Source organism: Argopecten irradians, chromosome 6 (genome assembly GCF_041381155.1).
Source record: "Argopecten irradians isolate NY chromosome 6, Ai_NY, whole genome shotgun sequence".
In the NCBI taxonomy this organism is placed as follows: Eukaryota; Metazoa; Mollusca; class Bivalvia; order Pectinida; family Pectinidae; genus Argopecten; species Argopecten irradians.
The window spans coordinates 14,960,926-14,977,429 of record NC_091139.1 but is presented as its reverse complement, the minus strand read 5'-3'; the positions used below and the strand labels follow the sequence as shown (position 1 = coordinate 14,977,429).

The 16,504-nt window shown below is 34.6% G+C and overlaps 3 protein-coding genes across 15 annotated transcripts in view; 1 reads left to right on the top strand and 2 right to left on the bottom strand.

Annotated features, from left to right (window-relative positions):
• The window catches only part of LOC138325101 (DNA excision repair protein ERCC-6-like 2), a 79,230-nt gene that overhangs the window by 14,841 nt on the left and 47,885 nt on the right, over nt 1–16,504 (top strand). For 5 of the 13 annotated variants that reach the window (XM_069270525.1, XM_069270519.1, XM_069270527.1 and 2 more), the window contains exon 3: nt 16,097–16,189. The exons of the other annotated variants lie outside the window; for them this stretch is intronic. Coding sequence is in view for 3 of the 5 variants with exons in the window: in XM_069270519.1 (XP_069126620.1) it covers nt 16,162–16,189 (28 nt within the window). In the remaining 2 variants the exon portion in view is untranslated. The remainder of the gene's footprint in view (nt 1–16,096; nt 16,190–16,504) is intronic. 13 annotated transcript variants of the gene reach the window in all.
• On the bottom strand, nt 2,603–6,294 carry LOC138325104 (uncharacterized). Its single transcript, XM_069270534.1, has 2 exons — nt 4,603–6,294; nt 2,603–2,739 (listed from the first exon to the last, which is right to left on the bottom strand). The coding sequence occupies exon 1, from the start codon at nt 6,051–6,053 to the stop codon at nt 4,629–4,631; it is 1,425 nt and encodes a 474-aa protein (XP_069126635.1). The 5' UTR covers nt 6,054–6,294; the 3' UTR covers nt 2,603–2,739; nt 4,603–4,628.
• On the bottom strand, nt 12,002–14,387 carry LOC138325099 (uncharacterized). The gene is made up of 2 exons (XM_069270515.1): nt 14,229–14,387; nt 12,002–12,829 (listed from the first exon to the last, which is right to left on the bottom strand). The coding sequence occupies exons 1-2, from the start codon at nt 14,233–14,235 to the stop codon at nt 12,432–12,434; spliced, it is 405 nt and encodes a 134-aa protein (XP_069126616.1). The 5' UTR covers nt 14,236–14,387; the 3' UTR covers nt 12,002–12,431.

Below are 16,504 nucleotides of genomic sequence, written 5' to 3'. Positions count from 1 at the left end.
AATCTAACCGATTTAGACGGCTACGTCCACACAAACAGTAAAGGTTGCCATTATCCCTACATTTGAAAAAAATGTAAATAAAATTATAGTAATTCACCCAATATGATGAAACGAGAATATTAAGTGAACAAATAAAAAATCAACTTTATTTATATAATGAATGTTGTTTGATGAATGGATGATTATAATCAAATCATATACATATATAGTATGTAGATGTAGATAATAGGTGTGTACAATATGTGATGATGTGTGTGTAAGTGTGTATGTGTGTAAGCGTGTATGTAAGGGTGTGTATGTATGTGCAGATGGATGTGTAAATGTATGTGTATATCTATTTAAGTGGGTATGTATGTATGTATGGATAGATGGATGCATTGTATTTGCATGAACATGTATGCATGCATGGATGTGGTATGTATGCACATGGGTGTATTTGTCCTAATGTATGCATGCTTATATACTTATTTACATAACATGTATCGGTATTTTTATGGAAAAAAGAAAAGAAAATGCTCTCATTAAAATTTAGTATTCTAAACTCTGAGTGGGAAAATGGTCTATAGATCTATCAATCATATTTCAAGAAGTTCATTCCCTTTTAATTATGGAGACCAGAAACATATATAAATACATATTGTAAACTCGTTCTTTGTTATTGCTCTCGGCAGAGGAACGTCCGGCCCGTTTATAGGCAATCTTCCTTGGCTAACTACTTTTAAGTTAATTAGTTTAATGATTAGTCATGTTATTTTTGCATAAATATAAAGTTTAAACATTATCTTAATACGGTCAGATATATAGAGGATATTCCTTATTCCTTGATGAATACCAGCTATATTTCATCGAGTGAGGTGGAAACTTTGATTTTTTTGTATTTCATCATAGTTTTCTGTGATATTGTTGGGTAAGTGCATATATTTCTATCAACTTCTTTCAGTCAACTACAGTGCTACAGCCATTTTAACGCCATTTAAAAAACACCATTAAAACATTTTTATAGATACTTTCAAGCTAAAGAGTACAAATAGATATGTTAATGAGTACATGTACATATATATATATGTTAATGAGTACATATAGATATGTTAATGAGTACATATAGTTAATGAGTACCTATAGATATGTTAATGAGTACATATAGATATGTTAATGAATACATATAGATATGTTAATGAGTACATATAGATATGTTAATGAGTACATATAGATATGTTAATGAATACATATAGATATGTTAATGAGTACATATAGATATGTTAATGAGACTGTTGTAGTGCAGCAATTCGTGAACAATATGATTTATAAATATATCATTTGATCACATAGTCCCCCTAATATCCAGTGATTTCGCCTGTGTAATTTTTTTTGGGTATGTCACTAGTGGAATAAGACCTGGAACGATTTTCAGTGGCTGGAAATTCATTGTGACGTCAGAAACAATAAAATGACGTCAGGAAAAATGATGTGACGTCAGAATTACGACGACGGCGGGACAAATTGGCGGCGTTCGTAGATTTTCGGAATACATTTTAACTTGAAATTCTTTGTTTTGTAGGTATTTGTAGATATGTGATCAAAAGTATCTTAAATTTGTGTTCATTTAATATGAGATTTTATGAAACTCGTCTCGAAGGTTTATTTTTTGCTCGCCAAGGCTCGCAAAAATAAAACCTTCTTAGACTCGTTTCATAAAATCTCATATGAAATCATCACTCATGTAAGATCCTATATGTACCAGACATTTTGAAGATCAATTATGCGGAGCGCTGGCCAAGAGAGTAGAAGAATGATTGCAGATTATGCAGTTTTCATTATTGTTGCGATTGGAACATTGGCCCGATAAGCAGCCGACATAGACGCAGCTCTTGTGCTGTGTGGTGTAAACATGTTCATGTCGATTCCAGCTTTTTCAAGTACAGTTTTTATCCATCTGGAAATGGTGCTTTTGCAAATGGGCAAATGTGGTTTTTGGTAGCTAAGAAACAGCTTAGTATGTTCTCCTCTAATTTCTGCTGTACATTTCAGGTATTCCTGCAATTGTGTGACAATACAGAGAGAGGGATTTTCCTTGAAGGCCTCAAACGACAGTCCACTTTGATGGAAATTTGGTCTTGATTGCTTTAACACTTCACCAAAAACGATATACACGCTATTTTGTCGGAAGTAGATGTTCTTAGTGTCCATCACATGAAGTGATTGGGCACGCTGTCCTGTCACTAATGCCAGCAAAGTTACCACTTTCAATGTCAACATTTTTAATGAAACACATTCAACTGTATTTAAATAGTCAAGAACTATTTGCGGGTCCCATATTGAAGTATTTCTTGGTAAAGCTGGTCGTTTTTGAAACACGCCTTTTAAAAATCGTCTCACTAAGGGCAAAGTTCCACAAGACTGTCCATTTATAACAATAAATGTTGATAAAGATGATCTGGCAGTGTTAATGGCACTATATCCTAATCCAGAATTAAACAGTTCAGTTAGGAATTCAATAACGTTTGTCACAGATGGTGAAAATGGATTAATTTCCCTTGAAGCTGCATATGAAAACCACTTCCTGGAGTAAGTGTCATACTGTTTTTGTGTCCCTGATCTCCATGACGACAACAATATTTCCTCAGCTTCTTTTGAAATTCCAAGGTTTGTGATTGTTTGCCGGAAAGGCGACAAGCCATTAACTGCATCTTCGGAAGAGTTTCTACTGCTCTGCTGGGGTGTGACAAAATGTTCTTCTTCCTAGGTAATAAAAACACACAATCAATGAGTAATCTTAGCAAAAATGGAAACCATGTTTGTGTAGACCAAAAAGGAAGTATCATTATTACCTCAGCCTCATCTTCCCTTACTTTTTTAAGTATTTTCCCAATTAATGAAAATGGTGGGAAAATATACACAAACTTGTTCCATAGCATAGAAAACATATCTTTCTATTTGGCAGTTAAGTCTAGATGCAAATATGTCTAAATCAGGCATTCCCCAAATATTTACAATCATTGTGAATATATTTGGATCTATTTTCCACTCAGTATTGTCATGGTCAAGCCTGCTCTCTGTGTCTGCCTCAATGTTTTGACTACCTGGGATATGAGCAGCTGACAGCCATATATCTCTCTCACTACACCAATACCAGATTTCCCTAGCTAACAAGTTACACTGGGAGTTTTTCCCACCCATGTGATTAATGTAAGCTATAGCTGTGGTGTTATCTAAGTTCATTCTAATGTGGACACTTTTAAGATTTTTACATAGTGTCAGTAAAACAAACCATGCTGCTCTAAGTTCAAGGTAGTTGATATGATCAAGTGATTCAGTTTTTGACCAATTACCACCTGTTTTCTGCATGTGACTGTTAGTCATATATAACACTCCCCCCCATCCTGTTTTGGATGCATCAGAAGTTAGAGTGACAGAGGGTGGGCCATGTGATATGACATTTTTGGCAGACATAATATTGTTAATCCACCATTGTAAATCTATTTTACTTTGAGCAGATAACTGTGTCCTTGCATTGAAGTTCCCTTTGTTCTGCTTCAGTGCCGTTATTTTGTTTTCTTCAAGATATCTATAATGTAACGGGCCATACTGAACTGCAGGAAAACTTGATACTAGTAAACCAATACATTGCGCAATTTCCTGAATAGTCGGTGTTCTACAAACCAACAACTGATTACAAACACTTTGAATGTTTTCTGATTTTCTGCTTGGTAAAGTTACAGTCATGGTTATCGAGTTCAATATAAACCCTAGATATTCAATGATATGTGTTGGTTCAAACACTGATTTAGTAGGATGCACTATGAAACCAACTTGTTCTGAAAGTTGAACAGTGTCTTTCACATTTTGCCGACATTCATCAAGAGTATTCATGTGACCCATTTTCCTCAATTCCGAAAAAAATGGCTTTGTAATTTTAGTGAATATTCTTGGTGCTGATGACAACCCATTAGGTAAAGCTGTGTATTGATAAAGTTTACCTTCGAATGTGAATCTCAAATATTTTTGATACTCTTTGTGAATTGGCACCGAGTAATAAGCATCCTTCCAATCAATTGATGCCATATAACAATTTGGTGTTATTAAATTTAGAGCATTGGTTAATGTGTCCATTTTAAAATGTCGGTACACAATTGACTCATTTAACTGTTTTAAATTCAGAATAAGTCGACAAGTACCATCCTTCTTAGGTCTCATGAATATGTTAGAGATATATTCCCCTTCAACATGATCTACTTCTTCTATGACTCCCTTTTGGATGAGATTCTTAATCTCGGTTTGAATCATTACTTTTTCAGAATTTTTAAACACATATTCTGGCAATATAATGTTATTTTTATAGGCACTAGGGTTATCTGTGTCAGTCTCTTTAAATTCAATCTTGACACCTTTTACATTACTTAATAGTAAAAAATCTGAGGTCAATTTCCTCCATGATGACAAATGATCACCTATACAACCTGCCTGGAATGAGCTAACACATTTTGGCAGTTCATTTTGTATAGTACTTAGAAACTTTTCCCAATCTGTTTGATTTCTTTGAGTTTGTACCCAAAATTGAGATTGTTTACAATTCTTTTCCGGTAAATGTTTTACATCACTTACCTCATTAACTGGGGACAGAGACTGTGTTACTTTCTCTCTTGTTGCTGTCCCCTTTTGTAGTTTTTTGGCTTGTGTTGTTGATTTCCATACTGTGGGTCTTTTCCCTGGTATTGGAAAGCCTGGAAATTTCTGGGGTTTCTGCCATCATATGGCTGGAAACGGCCGCGATGTCCACCAAATTTTCCTCTATTTGAGTATTTGGTCTGTCCCTTCATTTTCCCGTACTGATAGTTTCCATAGGAAACTTGAGACGCGACCCGATTTGTTTCACTGATCTCTTTCATTGACCTGTGGAGATCGTCACCGAACAGTTGTGTTGTTACAGGATTGTTCGTGGAACACAATGATGAAAATTGGTTGTTCAAATCAGGCTTAATAAGCTCACGTCTTCGTTGACTTATGTCCTGAGAAGCTGTACTTATCAGCATGAAACTGTCGAGAGTAGCTTTCATGATCTCATCCAGTATCGCTTTCGTTTTGTCGTCCGTGATCTCTTTCCGGTCCGACGTTATTTTCTGGAGAGTTCTAGCTAAGGGAACTAACCCTTTCAACATCTTGTCCTGCGCTCTTTGAAAACGCAAATCTCGACTCTTTGTGTTGTGGCTGATTTTTCTCCATATTTCTGGGTTCATTTTAGGAGCCTGTAACATATCAACATTTGCGGGACGGAGATATTCGTCCATTTTCGTCTTCAGTTTTTCGTCGGGCATGCGTTTTGACAGCATGTCGCTCAACAGTTTTGTGAGCTTCTCATTATTCAAATCTGGCCCTGTCGCATCAGAATTTGACAAGTCTTGAGCTATTTCCCTCATACACTGAGGAAGTTCGTCATGATCATCAACAGGTCCCTGGCTAACGTTAGATGCGATTTGCACAGTAGATCTATTGGTAGTACATTCAACTGTAGTTTCGTCGTTCTCAGTTTTGTCGTCATTTTCCGAGTCGGAATCGCCGAGTAAAGCATCAATCTGCCCACACACATCAACAGAATCGTGTTCGCTGTACATACCGTCTGATATAAACGATCTCTGGTCAGACGACCTCATTTCTTCAAACATTTGCATTTGTGTAGCCATCATATTCTGCATGTTTGTTAATACCGATGCCAACGATTCCTGGAAATTATTTCCAACAGGGGAGCATGTTTGTGTACCTGAGGGCCCGGGTATTTGTTGGTCAACTTCCATTGGCACTGTCCGATTTTGAGACGGTTTGTTTGTTTCTGGGGCCTTGGGCGACTCCCGTTCAACATCAGTTACGGGAGCAGATTTTTCAGCATTACTAGCTAAAACGGTCTTACTACTGCCGTTAGACTGTCCATTAGATTTCTTTGAAGACTTTTCCGTCTTCTTATTTGTTTTTTCGGCGTAACGGGGCTCCATATTGTTAAGAATTTCCCCTACAAAATCGAATTCTCTGACGATTTTCTGCCGATTCAAGATGGCGGCCATGCGCTCCCGCCAAGGACAGCAGTGCGAGGGAGTCCCTCGAATATTTCACTGCGAATTTTGCCGAGTCGGCCAGTGAATGATCAATAAGCTTATGATCAAAGCAGTACAATGATAATAAACTACACCCTCGAGCGACTCTTGGGTATAAAAATTGTCTAATTACTGCTAATTATAAAAGAATAAAGTCAGAGGTCACAGTGTCCTTCTGACCACTCTGCTAACAAAGCACGCTATGACCGCTAACGATGCGCACGCATCTCACGGGATCTCGTAGTACTAATCAGGAGTGAAGACAGAACTGTATTTTCAACGTATTTAAAGCCGTTCTTGCTGGTGACGTGGCTATGTAAATTGTTGCACGTTCTGTTTGAACGGTAACTTCCATCGTAATAAAACAGTGGTTTCCATGTTGGCTTTCTCAGAAGTTCTGAAATAGAAAGATCTTACTCTAAACCGACCTATGTTCTCGGCAGCATAAATTCGCGTTTTCGCGCATAATGCCTTTTTTCCGTAGCAATTTAATTTTCCGATTTAAAAGCTAATTCCACTTGTAGTTGAAACATTTCGCAGGGTATTTTTTGTGAATTTTGATCCATGGAATTTTATCGCACGCGAAAAGTAACTTGGGTTACAATATTTCTACATGTATATAGCCAAATAACTGCAGATTATATGATGACGTTGAATTTATACCGTATATGGTAACAAACAATGGGCTATACACTTCCATTGGATATGCTCCACCGCCGACAGAGCATAAATGAGGCTCAATATTTGAACAATAATTGGTGTTTACTCATGTATATTTATGTCTAATTAACACCAGAAATAATAAAACCCGGCTGTAAAAATAATTAAGAATAAAATAACATAAAAAAATATTTGCTTTTGGTAGAATCGCAACCAGTATTTCATTCCATAGAGACATAGTGCCATGGACTTGATTCGGGACGCAATTAGTTATTTTAAATAATTTGTCTTAAAATAAGAAGCTCAAACTTTTCAATGGTGGTAATGGTGCAGAGTAATTGAAAAAAACATTTATTCGTCTGCTAATGTTTTTGTTAGAGAAAAATACCATTCGTCAGCAGTGTATTATCTTTAAATGATTGTTGTAGTTGTCGGATGATATCGCTTGGGACCTATTGTTTGGACGAGAGCGTCTTTGTCATACCTGTGTAGTGGTATTCAATTGTTCACTTCCTACTATCACATGGAACTTCATAACAGATCAGTAGGTTTATTGTTTTCCATTATGGGAAACTATGTACAATGTGCAGTGTGTGTAAATGTCTGTTTTAAGTAGAACGAATATACGTACCCGGCCTACTATACCTTCTAAAGACGACACCATTTTCTGTCAAAAAATCTTTTGAGCTACAATATTGCAGCTAGTTTTAAGAGGCTCCGAATTATTTATGTATAGTGTCTCATTGTAATAATGGAAGTATTACCCAAAAGTAAAGGGTTGTGGTATTGTTAAAATTCATTACTGTACTTTAAATATTACCGTTATAAAAAAAAACTTTTGCCATTGATACAATTTCCGCGAATTCCTAAAATAGAAGTTTCGGCAATTCCCAGCGATTGTAAATTTTCTGTTTAGTTAAAGGTGCATTTGATTGTGACTTGTACATAATTATGTAATTAATGCTAAGATCATTGAAGTAGTACTTCCCTGGTATGTAAGCAATATAATTTGGTGACGGACATACACCGTTTAAATATCTACGGACAGTGTGTGCATTTTATATACATGTAGCTGATTAAACAATGACATCAATTTGAGCTCACCTGCGTGATGGGCAAATGAAATTATACCATTGTGATTTAGCTAAAATTAGCGATAGGGAACAACCAACTAAGTAAATGAAAAATAAACCTTAGAAATGACCTCTGTGTAAGATTGAGCCCAGGATAGATTTTCGACCCGACCACTGAATGACTGTTTAATTATGAATTTCAAAAATAAAAATGTTTTCTGCAGGTAGATGACAATAATATGAATTTGGAAATCCAGATTGAAATTTCAAAATATCATTTTTGATAATAATTAGGTAAAATATTAGAATTTCCGGATTTTTAGTGCAAAATGCAACAATGTCAGAGGTTAACACGACGAGATACTTTTTTACATTGTGTCATATCGCTATCCAACCAATGTAATCAGGGTGAAATAAGACCTCATACACGCGTAAGAAAATATGAGAACCTAAACTTTACTTATCGAAAAAAAGCTAACTAATATTAATAATAATAATATAATAATAATACTTTATTTATTGAGGGTGGCATATTTAGCATGGAACTAATCTTCCATATGACCCTCATTATAATATAAACACAAACAAATTGACATAAATCATCAAAAATACATCACATGCATATGATAACAATCTCTATACAATACAATGGAAAACCCAAGTGAAATGAAACACATACATTACTATTTAATATATACTGTATAGTATATTCCTTAAACCAAATAATAGGAACTGTTATGGTATAGGTAACATATATTAAGTACACTGTTATTAAATAATGCATTTAGATTATCAAGTTTGATAGTAAATAATTTCTTAACTTTTGCTTAAAAGTTACAAGGGATGTGGAGTCTGTTATATCAAGTGGAAGATTATTCCAAGACACAACTCCAGAGTATCTGAAGGACTTTCTCATTGTCTCTGATTGTAACTTAGGTAAAGGGAGTTTATTTTCTGTAGCTGATCTGAGTTTGTACAAGCAGGAAGCTTCAAGTAAAGTACATATTTAATCCAGTGTCATATTATGCAGTGCTTTATAAACCAATATTACAGTATGATATTTTATTCTGAGTTCAAAAGGGAGTTTTTAGCTTCTTTAAAAAGGGACAAACTGTCAGATAGTATTGGTTTATCTAGCATTATTCTAAGTTTCTTTTGTAGTTTTGTTATATGATTTAGTTGTTGTTTTGTCAAACCATTTCCCCAGACTATAGCTGCATAATCTAAAATTGGTAAAATGTAGGAATTGTAGTAAATTTTCCTAGCTTCTCTTGGTAGATAGCTTTTCATTTTTCTAAATAAAGCAATTAATATTGAGAGCTTAGATGCTACCGTTTCTTACTTGTTCTGACCAGTTTAAAATTTATCTATGTTAATACCTTTTGATGGCAATTTGAAGGATTGATATGTGTATCGTTTACTGCTAGATGTATATCCATTCCTGCTATTTTCCTCTTACTCCCAATAAGCATACTATTTGTTTTTTTTTTGGTAAATTTATGTTCATATTATTAAAGTGGCACCACCTAAAATGTTTTTCATATCTTCTTGAAGGCTTTGCTTAATTTCAGGTAATGTACTGCCTTTTGTGTTTGTAGTCGTATCATCAGCATACATATCAACATTACATTGTTTTAGATACATTGGTAAATCATTACTATATATAAGAAACATTAGTGGACCAAGAATTGAGCCCTGAGGTACTCATGTTTTTATCAATTTAGGAGAGGATGACATACCATTTGATTGTATAGATTGAAATCTGCCAGATAGATAAGATGTAAACCACTGCAGACTTGACATTGATATATTTAAAAGTTTAAGTTTATGAAGAAGTATTTTGTGATCAACAAGGTCAAAAGCTTTTTGTAGATCTATAAAAAGCGCTCCTATCATTTGACTATTGTTTATTCCTTTAAGCCAAGTGTCCAGCAGATTAATGAGGGCTGTTTGACACGAGTGATGTAATCGAAAGCCTGACTGAGAGCTATTCAGTATGTTATATTTGGTCAGATATTTGTAAAGATGCTTAGTTACATGTTTTTGAAATACAAATATTTTTGAAAGAGTTGGTAAAATTCAAATGGGTCTATAATTATTTGGATTTTCCTTTTCTTTGCCTTTATGTATTGTAACTACTCTAGCTTCCTTTAATATATTAGGGAATATATTTTTATTCACACTAATATTTATTATAAATGTTATATGTGATGATATTAAGTCTTTACATAGTTTAAGAATTTTAGGACCTATTCCATCATTCCCCTTTGCTCTAGTAGCATCAAGCCTAGTTATGTAATCATATGTTTTATCCACTTTAATTAATGGAATTCAGAAAACTGGGCTATTACCTACTTTTTCGTTTACCTGTTTGTGAAAAAGGGCATGATCCCTTTCACTGAATGGCTTTTTCTTTATATTGTCAGAGATATTCACAAAATGATCATTAAGATAATTTAGGATGTTTTGTATACCAGTAATATGTTCATTTTCACAGAAGATTTCTGTTGGTAATTGATTTTAGTTTGCAGTTTTCGTCATGCTACTTAAATGATTCCATAAAGTGTTACTAGGCATTTTATATTTAATTGCGTTCTTTTTAGCTCACCTGGTCCGAAGGACCAAGGTGAGCTTATGCGATACCGTGGCGTCCGGCGTCCGTCGTCCATCCGTCCGTCGTCCGTCCGTCCGTCAACAATCGACTTCTTCTCCATAACCGCTGGACTGAATTTAACAAAATTTGACTGGTAGCATCCTTATGGGGGTACTTACTGAAAATTGTACAAATGGTGGGGCTGACCCCCCGGGGGCCTGAGGGGCGGGGTCAAAAGGGGTCAATTTGGCTATTTTCATATAAACGACTTCTTCTCTGACACTAAGCATGGGATAGCACTCATAATGCAATGGTAGCATCCTTATAGGGTGGGGATTCAAAGTTCAAAGTTGTACAAATGATGGGGCTAACCCCCCCCCCCCCCCCCCCCCCCGGGCCTGAGGGGCGGGGCCAAAAGGGGTCAATTTGGCTATTTCCATATAAAGGACTTCTTATCTGCAAATAAGCATGAGATAGCAATCATAATGCAATGGTAGCATCCTTATAGGATGGGGATTCAAAGTTGTACAAATGATGGGGTTGGCCCCCGGGGGCCTGAGGGGCAGGGTCAAAGGGGGTCTATTTGGTTAATTCCATATAAACGACTTCTTCTCTGAAACTAAGCATGAGATAGCAATCATAATGCAATGGTAGCATCCTTATAGGATGAGAATTCAAAGTTGTACAAATAATTGGGCTGACCCCCCAGGGCCTGAGGGGTAGGGTCTTTGTTATAATTACTAAAAAACCAGGTGAGCGATACAGACCCTCTGGCCCTCTTGTTTCTTTTTGACTTCAATATTGTTTTGTTTCTCCATAATCGGTAGTTAACCATATCTTTATTTTTGTGATAATTATCTCTGAGATTCCTTGCATTTGATTCCTCAGTATACACCAGCTAGGCTGTTTGGATATTGTCACTCTTTTAGATTTGATTGGTGCATGCTTGTTTAATGTATGTAAAAGTGAAGAGGTTAGGAGAGATAAAGCCTCATTTGGGTCTTCTATTTGGAAAATTTCATTGATTGTGGATGATGATAGGTCTGATAAAAAATTATGTTTATTGAATTCTTTAAAACACCTGTATGATATTGTTTTGTGTGATGACGATGCTTGTTTAGATGATTTGGATTTTACTGTGATACACACTGGATAATGGTCACTTATTGCTATGTTAAGGCGCTACGATATTTGTAGTAATATCAGGATAACTGCAGTAATTTGTTTTAATAATACATAACAAAACTTTAACACTGTTGTCTATGTAAAAATTTTAAGTTGTCTCTTCAAAAGTCCTGAGGAAGAGACCTAGTATTGCACCAGTAACATCCTGGGACGAAGGATTTCCGACTGTTTTAAAATGATTGACAGTCACCTTTCCAAAATGTCGCATAGACCAAATAGGCTTTATGCTTTGAACGGATTTTCTCACTTATAGTAGGTCAGAAACATATACACATAATATACCATATTTAATATATGTTTCTGAGTAGGTAGATACACACGTTGACAGATCTGTTGGAATGAAATGCTACTACTTTTTTTTCCAAATAAGTGACCAAAAGGTTAAGGAATTAAATGACACGAGGAAGTAATTATGAAACTATGACTTTATGTACAATAAGTGCAAAGAAGAATATAAACACATAAAACATTTAGTATGAATATGGTACTCGGTTATACTCTATAATGATACTATAATGCATATTGTTCATTAAATGTCTAATGATATTGGTTTATTTGCTTTCCTTTGATTTGTCTCCTCCATTAGTTCTACAGTAAATGTTTGCCTTCATATGATTACAGCGGAATAACTCTTTAAACGGGATGACTGTTTTAGTTTATTTGTTGCAATTATTCCATGTATATACACCAGAAATAAACCGTGTAACAAACGTGTCGATATTGACCAATTGATCTAATTCTAATTTTCTCACAACAAAGTTTTTCTTTTCTTAAGTTTTTAAATCACATTTTGTCATTATCTCGGGGAAAAAAGTCAAATGGATGTGATTTCAGTTTCTACTTCTGTTTATACTGCACAGCCTTTCCATCTTTGTCCCGCACATAAACCCGTGGATTCTTATCCGCAATCGTAGTGTCCCCCTTCGAGACATAAATATCACGATCTGACGGGGCCTTGGTGACGTCTTTTGTCGGCAAATCCACAGCAATGATCGCATCTGTTTTACCACTTTTCAACATTTGATCTGCGTGTTGGTTTCTGTACCCATCATAGTTGTTCCTTGCGATATCCCTCTGGGATTTGTCTGGGCCATGACTGGTGAAGTAGGTACCGACGCCATAGGCAGCGTCATTTTTCGTGTCAGTCGATTGTTTAATGTACCCCGACTTCAATATCTGAGCGGCTCCCTCTCTTGTTGTGTGGTGGTACAAAGTTTTCGTGTCCTTTTTATTCCCTGGAAATTCCATACAAATAAAAGTTCAACCGGAAATAAATATTTAGGCTAGAAATATATATATTTCTAGTATTATACATTAGAATAGACGTCATATCTAGCAAGCCAAGCACATGAATCTGAGAAGTAGTTACATTTTGTATAATTATGGACCCACCACAGTGCCTTTAGACCATTTTAGAATAGTATACTCTACATTTTACTGTATAGTACTATCTATAGTATTTATCTAGACCCCTAAAACGTCTAAAAATAGTCTTTGGGCATCTGGTGGGTCCATAATTATATAAACTGTAATTAATTCTCAGATCCCTGTGAAGCCAAGGTGTCAATCTTTAACAGAACCAGATTGATCCAAAATACATATCTAAAATATGTAAGATATCTAAAATAATTATTAAAGATACTTTACGTTAGCTTTGAAAATAGGATATAAAGTATATAAGATATATGATAAATATAAGTTATCTTGCGACAAACTTTTTGGGATAAAAAGACAATTTTCAAACAGAAATATATAATACATAATACTTATTTTAAACGAAGAGATTTGAATATGATAATAATCCCCTCAAACACAGCAATGCTGCATGTAACGTTACTTTAATGAGATTTTGTTCAATATATAATCTTTGTTTCACTTAGTTGTTAAGCTTTTAATAAAAAAATGGTTAAAGAGTAACATTTATCACGCTTAATTTGTTTTGAAAAATATATTTTCTCTCATTTGTCTCGTAGATAATGGAGGTACTCGCAACAAGTGCAATCTGCATTGAACTTATTCATCTCCATTGCCGATCTGGGAATAAAACACCTACAGCATGGTTAGAACTATATAAAGTGTCTGTACTTCTCGGTGAATCAATACTGTATTCGACTCGTGGTTCCATAAATGACACATAATTCTAACGGAAGTAACAACACAATGGGAATAACCCTTTTAAATTATACTTTCATTTTTGGTAAGCAATCGAGATTCTTTATAAGATATCCCATAAACTCCCTATAATATATCTTTGATCTTGTGTGTTGTATTGAATATCTCACTACAGCAAATAAAATATCTTATTTAGGAATGTGTATGAAAGAGACATAAGATATATGATATTAAAGTTTATGTTTATGCCGAGATATCTTGTAAAAAATGAGATGTCTTATCAAGAATAGTTTAAAAGATGTCTTATATAGAGATATAAAAGAACAATTTTAACTGCTGCCAGCAAAAGATGTCGTATTTTGAACCAACATTGCACCATGAAGAAGTTATAACTTGGCTTACATAGTCAAGAATTGATTAACTCTTGCACAAACATGTATGTGTTAAACAATCTTAACGTTTACTTTGTTTGAAATTTCTTCGTGCACCTATGTATCCAAATAAATCATATTTAATACATACCTGACATTTTGTTGGTCGATTTTTCTGACTGCTTACTGAGACAGCTGATGGGTGAACGTATACTTAACTGTAAATTTTCAGTATATATTTAAAACTGTTCGCACTGGTGACGTGGATGTCAGGTGATGTACTTTCAGTTTACATGCTGCCGACCAGTATAAACTGGGAAATCCAATCGCTTGATTATTCTCATAATCGAAAGGTCAATAAAAAAAAAAAAAAAACTGCAGTTTTTTATTGAATGATTTTAGTGATGTTTTCACAAAATTCATCCAGCTAAATATATAATTAATGCGCTAAGATGAGAATTGAGAGTTTATTATATATTTAGAATTAGACACTCTTTGTTCGTGCTGATATAAGATGTTGATGTGAAATGTTGCACTTTTGTTTTAAACTGCACCTTCCAGTAAAAACCGGGAAATATCTCTGTTATCTATAGCTATTTCACTGAATTCTATAGATATAAAAAACGTGATTTGTATTGGTTTCATTTGAGATTATCAGCCTGAGACCTACTCCCATAACATGAGAGGTCACTGGTCAGCCAATTTTTATCGGACGATATTTTGGTAATATTTAGACATGAGGTAATGTTTCAAAAAGTATCTCGTCAGGATATACCTCTAACATTGCGAAATCAGTTATTTTTATTCGCCTCAGATGATAATTGCCTAAACATGTGAAATACTTTATACCATAGTACATAGTCCGTCTAAGTTGAATTGCAGATACAATGTAACCGATCACATATGATCTTATCAATTGTTGTTTTAGATGTCTATTGATGAATAATTACGACATTTGATGTGACCTAGATATTTTTACATTAGGGGAAGATTAACTATAGTGTGGTGTTATGATTAAGACATTTAGTCTTTGTTAAATATGGTTTATAGATCGATCAATAATATTTCAATAAATTAATTACCTTTTATTATTGAGACCAGAAACACATATATACATAGATATTGTAATTTCCTTCTTTGTCTTTGCTGTCAGCATAGGAACCTCTAGGCATTCCCCTTTGCTAATCACTTCAAAGTTTATTAGCTTGATAAATAATTTTGTTATTTGGCATAAAGATAACTTTTAAACATTATATTATGGTCAGATATATCAATTTCCTCCGATGCAAGTGTTTGGATATGATATTTGCCAGCATGAAATTAGCAATTTTACCTCTGTTTCGAAAACTGTACATTCAAAACTTTAAAACGAAACCCTTAAAATCCCCATCTGCACCATGTGAACATTACAAAACCTATACCATATATCAAAGTTATCATCCTACATGTAACAGTCAAGGAGAATATGGAAAATTCCCTAGGCACATACATGTATAAGGGTACCACTCATAATAGCGTAGTCAATCTCTCTGAGTAATGTTTCTGTTGAAACAGTAGCAGATATGTTTGATCTATCCATACTCTGTCAATAGTATGTGAATGTTTCAGGAGGATAAATAGATTGCTCGATATAAGTAGCTGTCATTTTCAAATCACCGTGTTATTTTTTCCGTTAATGATTTCTGTTTTAAAATCAAATTTGCTGTTTCGTAAATAATCAACATCTGATGAAATTAAAAAATACAAATACTCGTATTCTTAAGTGATACTCCATTATCCAACAGTCAACATTTTATTCTTTTTATGACACATAATTAAAGATTTTCGAAATATTGAATTAAATTTTACAATCGTTTCGAGATGACCGAAGGGAAGTAACTCTTGGTATGTTATCGTTCTCCGTGACATGTTGGGTTTTTTTTGTGTTGTGATAGACATAAAATGATCTGTCACGATGTTCCCTTCATTTTAAATTCATGATACAAGTTGAGAGTGTTTTTTTTTTTTTTTTTTTGCTAGCCTGAAAAGATAAAGTCTAGACGGGTATAACATGATGAGTGGAGTTAACCCCTGGAGTATCGAGAATGGAGTATACCGTACACCTGAGGAAGGGTTAGCATTATCTTATAATCTAATGACTGATTCTAGTATTGGTGTATACAAAAAAAAAAAGCATCCCCGATATCCCACGGTTTGCAGTCACTCTCGTAATACACAGTAGTGATAGTAACCCCTGTAACTATCGGGGATGACAATAGAGTCGCTACGGAAGGGAAGGTAAATTTCAATAGATAACAGGTGAATGTTTTGTATTTAAATGTTGCAAGAGTATGTACACAGTCATTTGGCTCTAAAGACATTTTTCTCTCTATATATACATGTAATACTGTGTCAGTATTATAGTATTATATATATATATGTCTATAA

Bases quoted from the DNA above. Each gene is read 5' to 3' on its own strand.
- LOC138325104 (XM_069270534.1), bottom strand. From the start codon at position 6,053: ATGGCCGCCATCTTGAATCGGCAGAAAATCGTCAGAGAATTCGATTTT.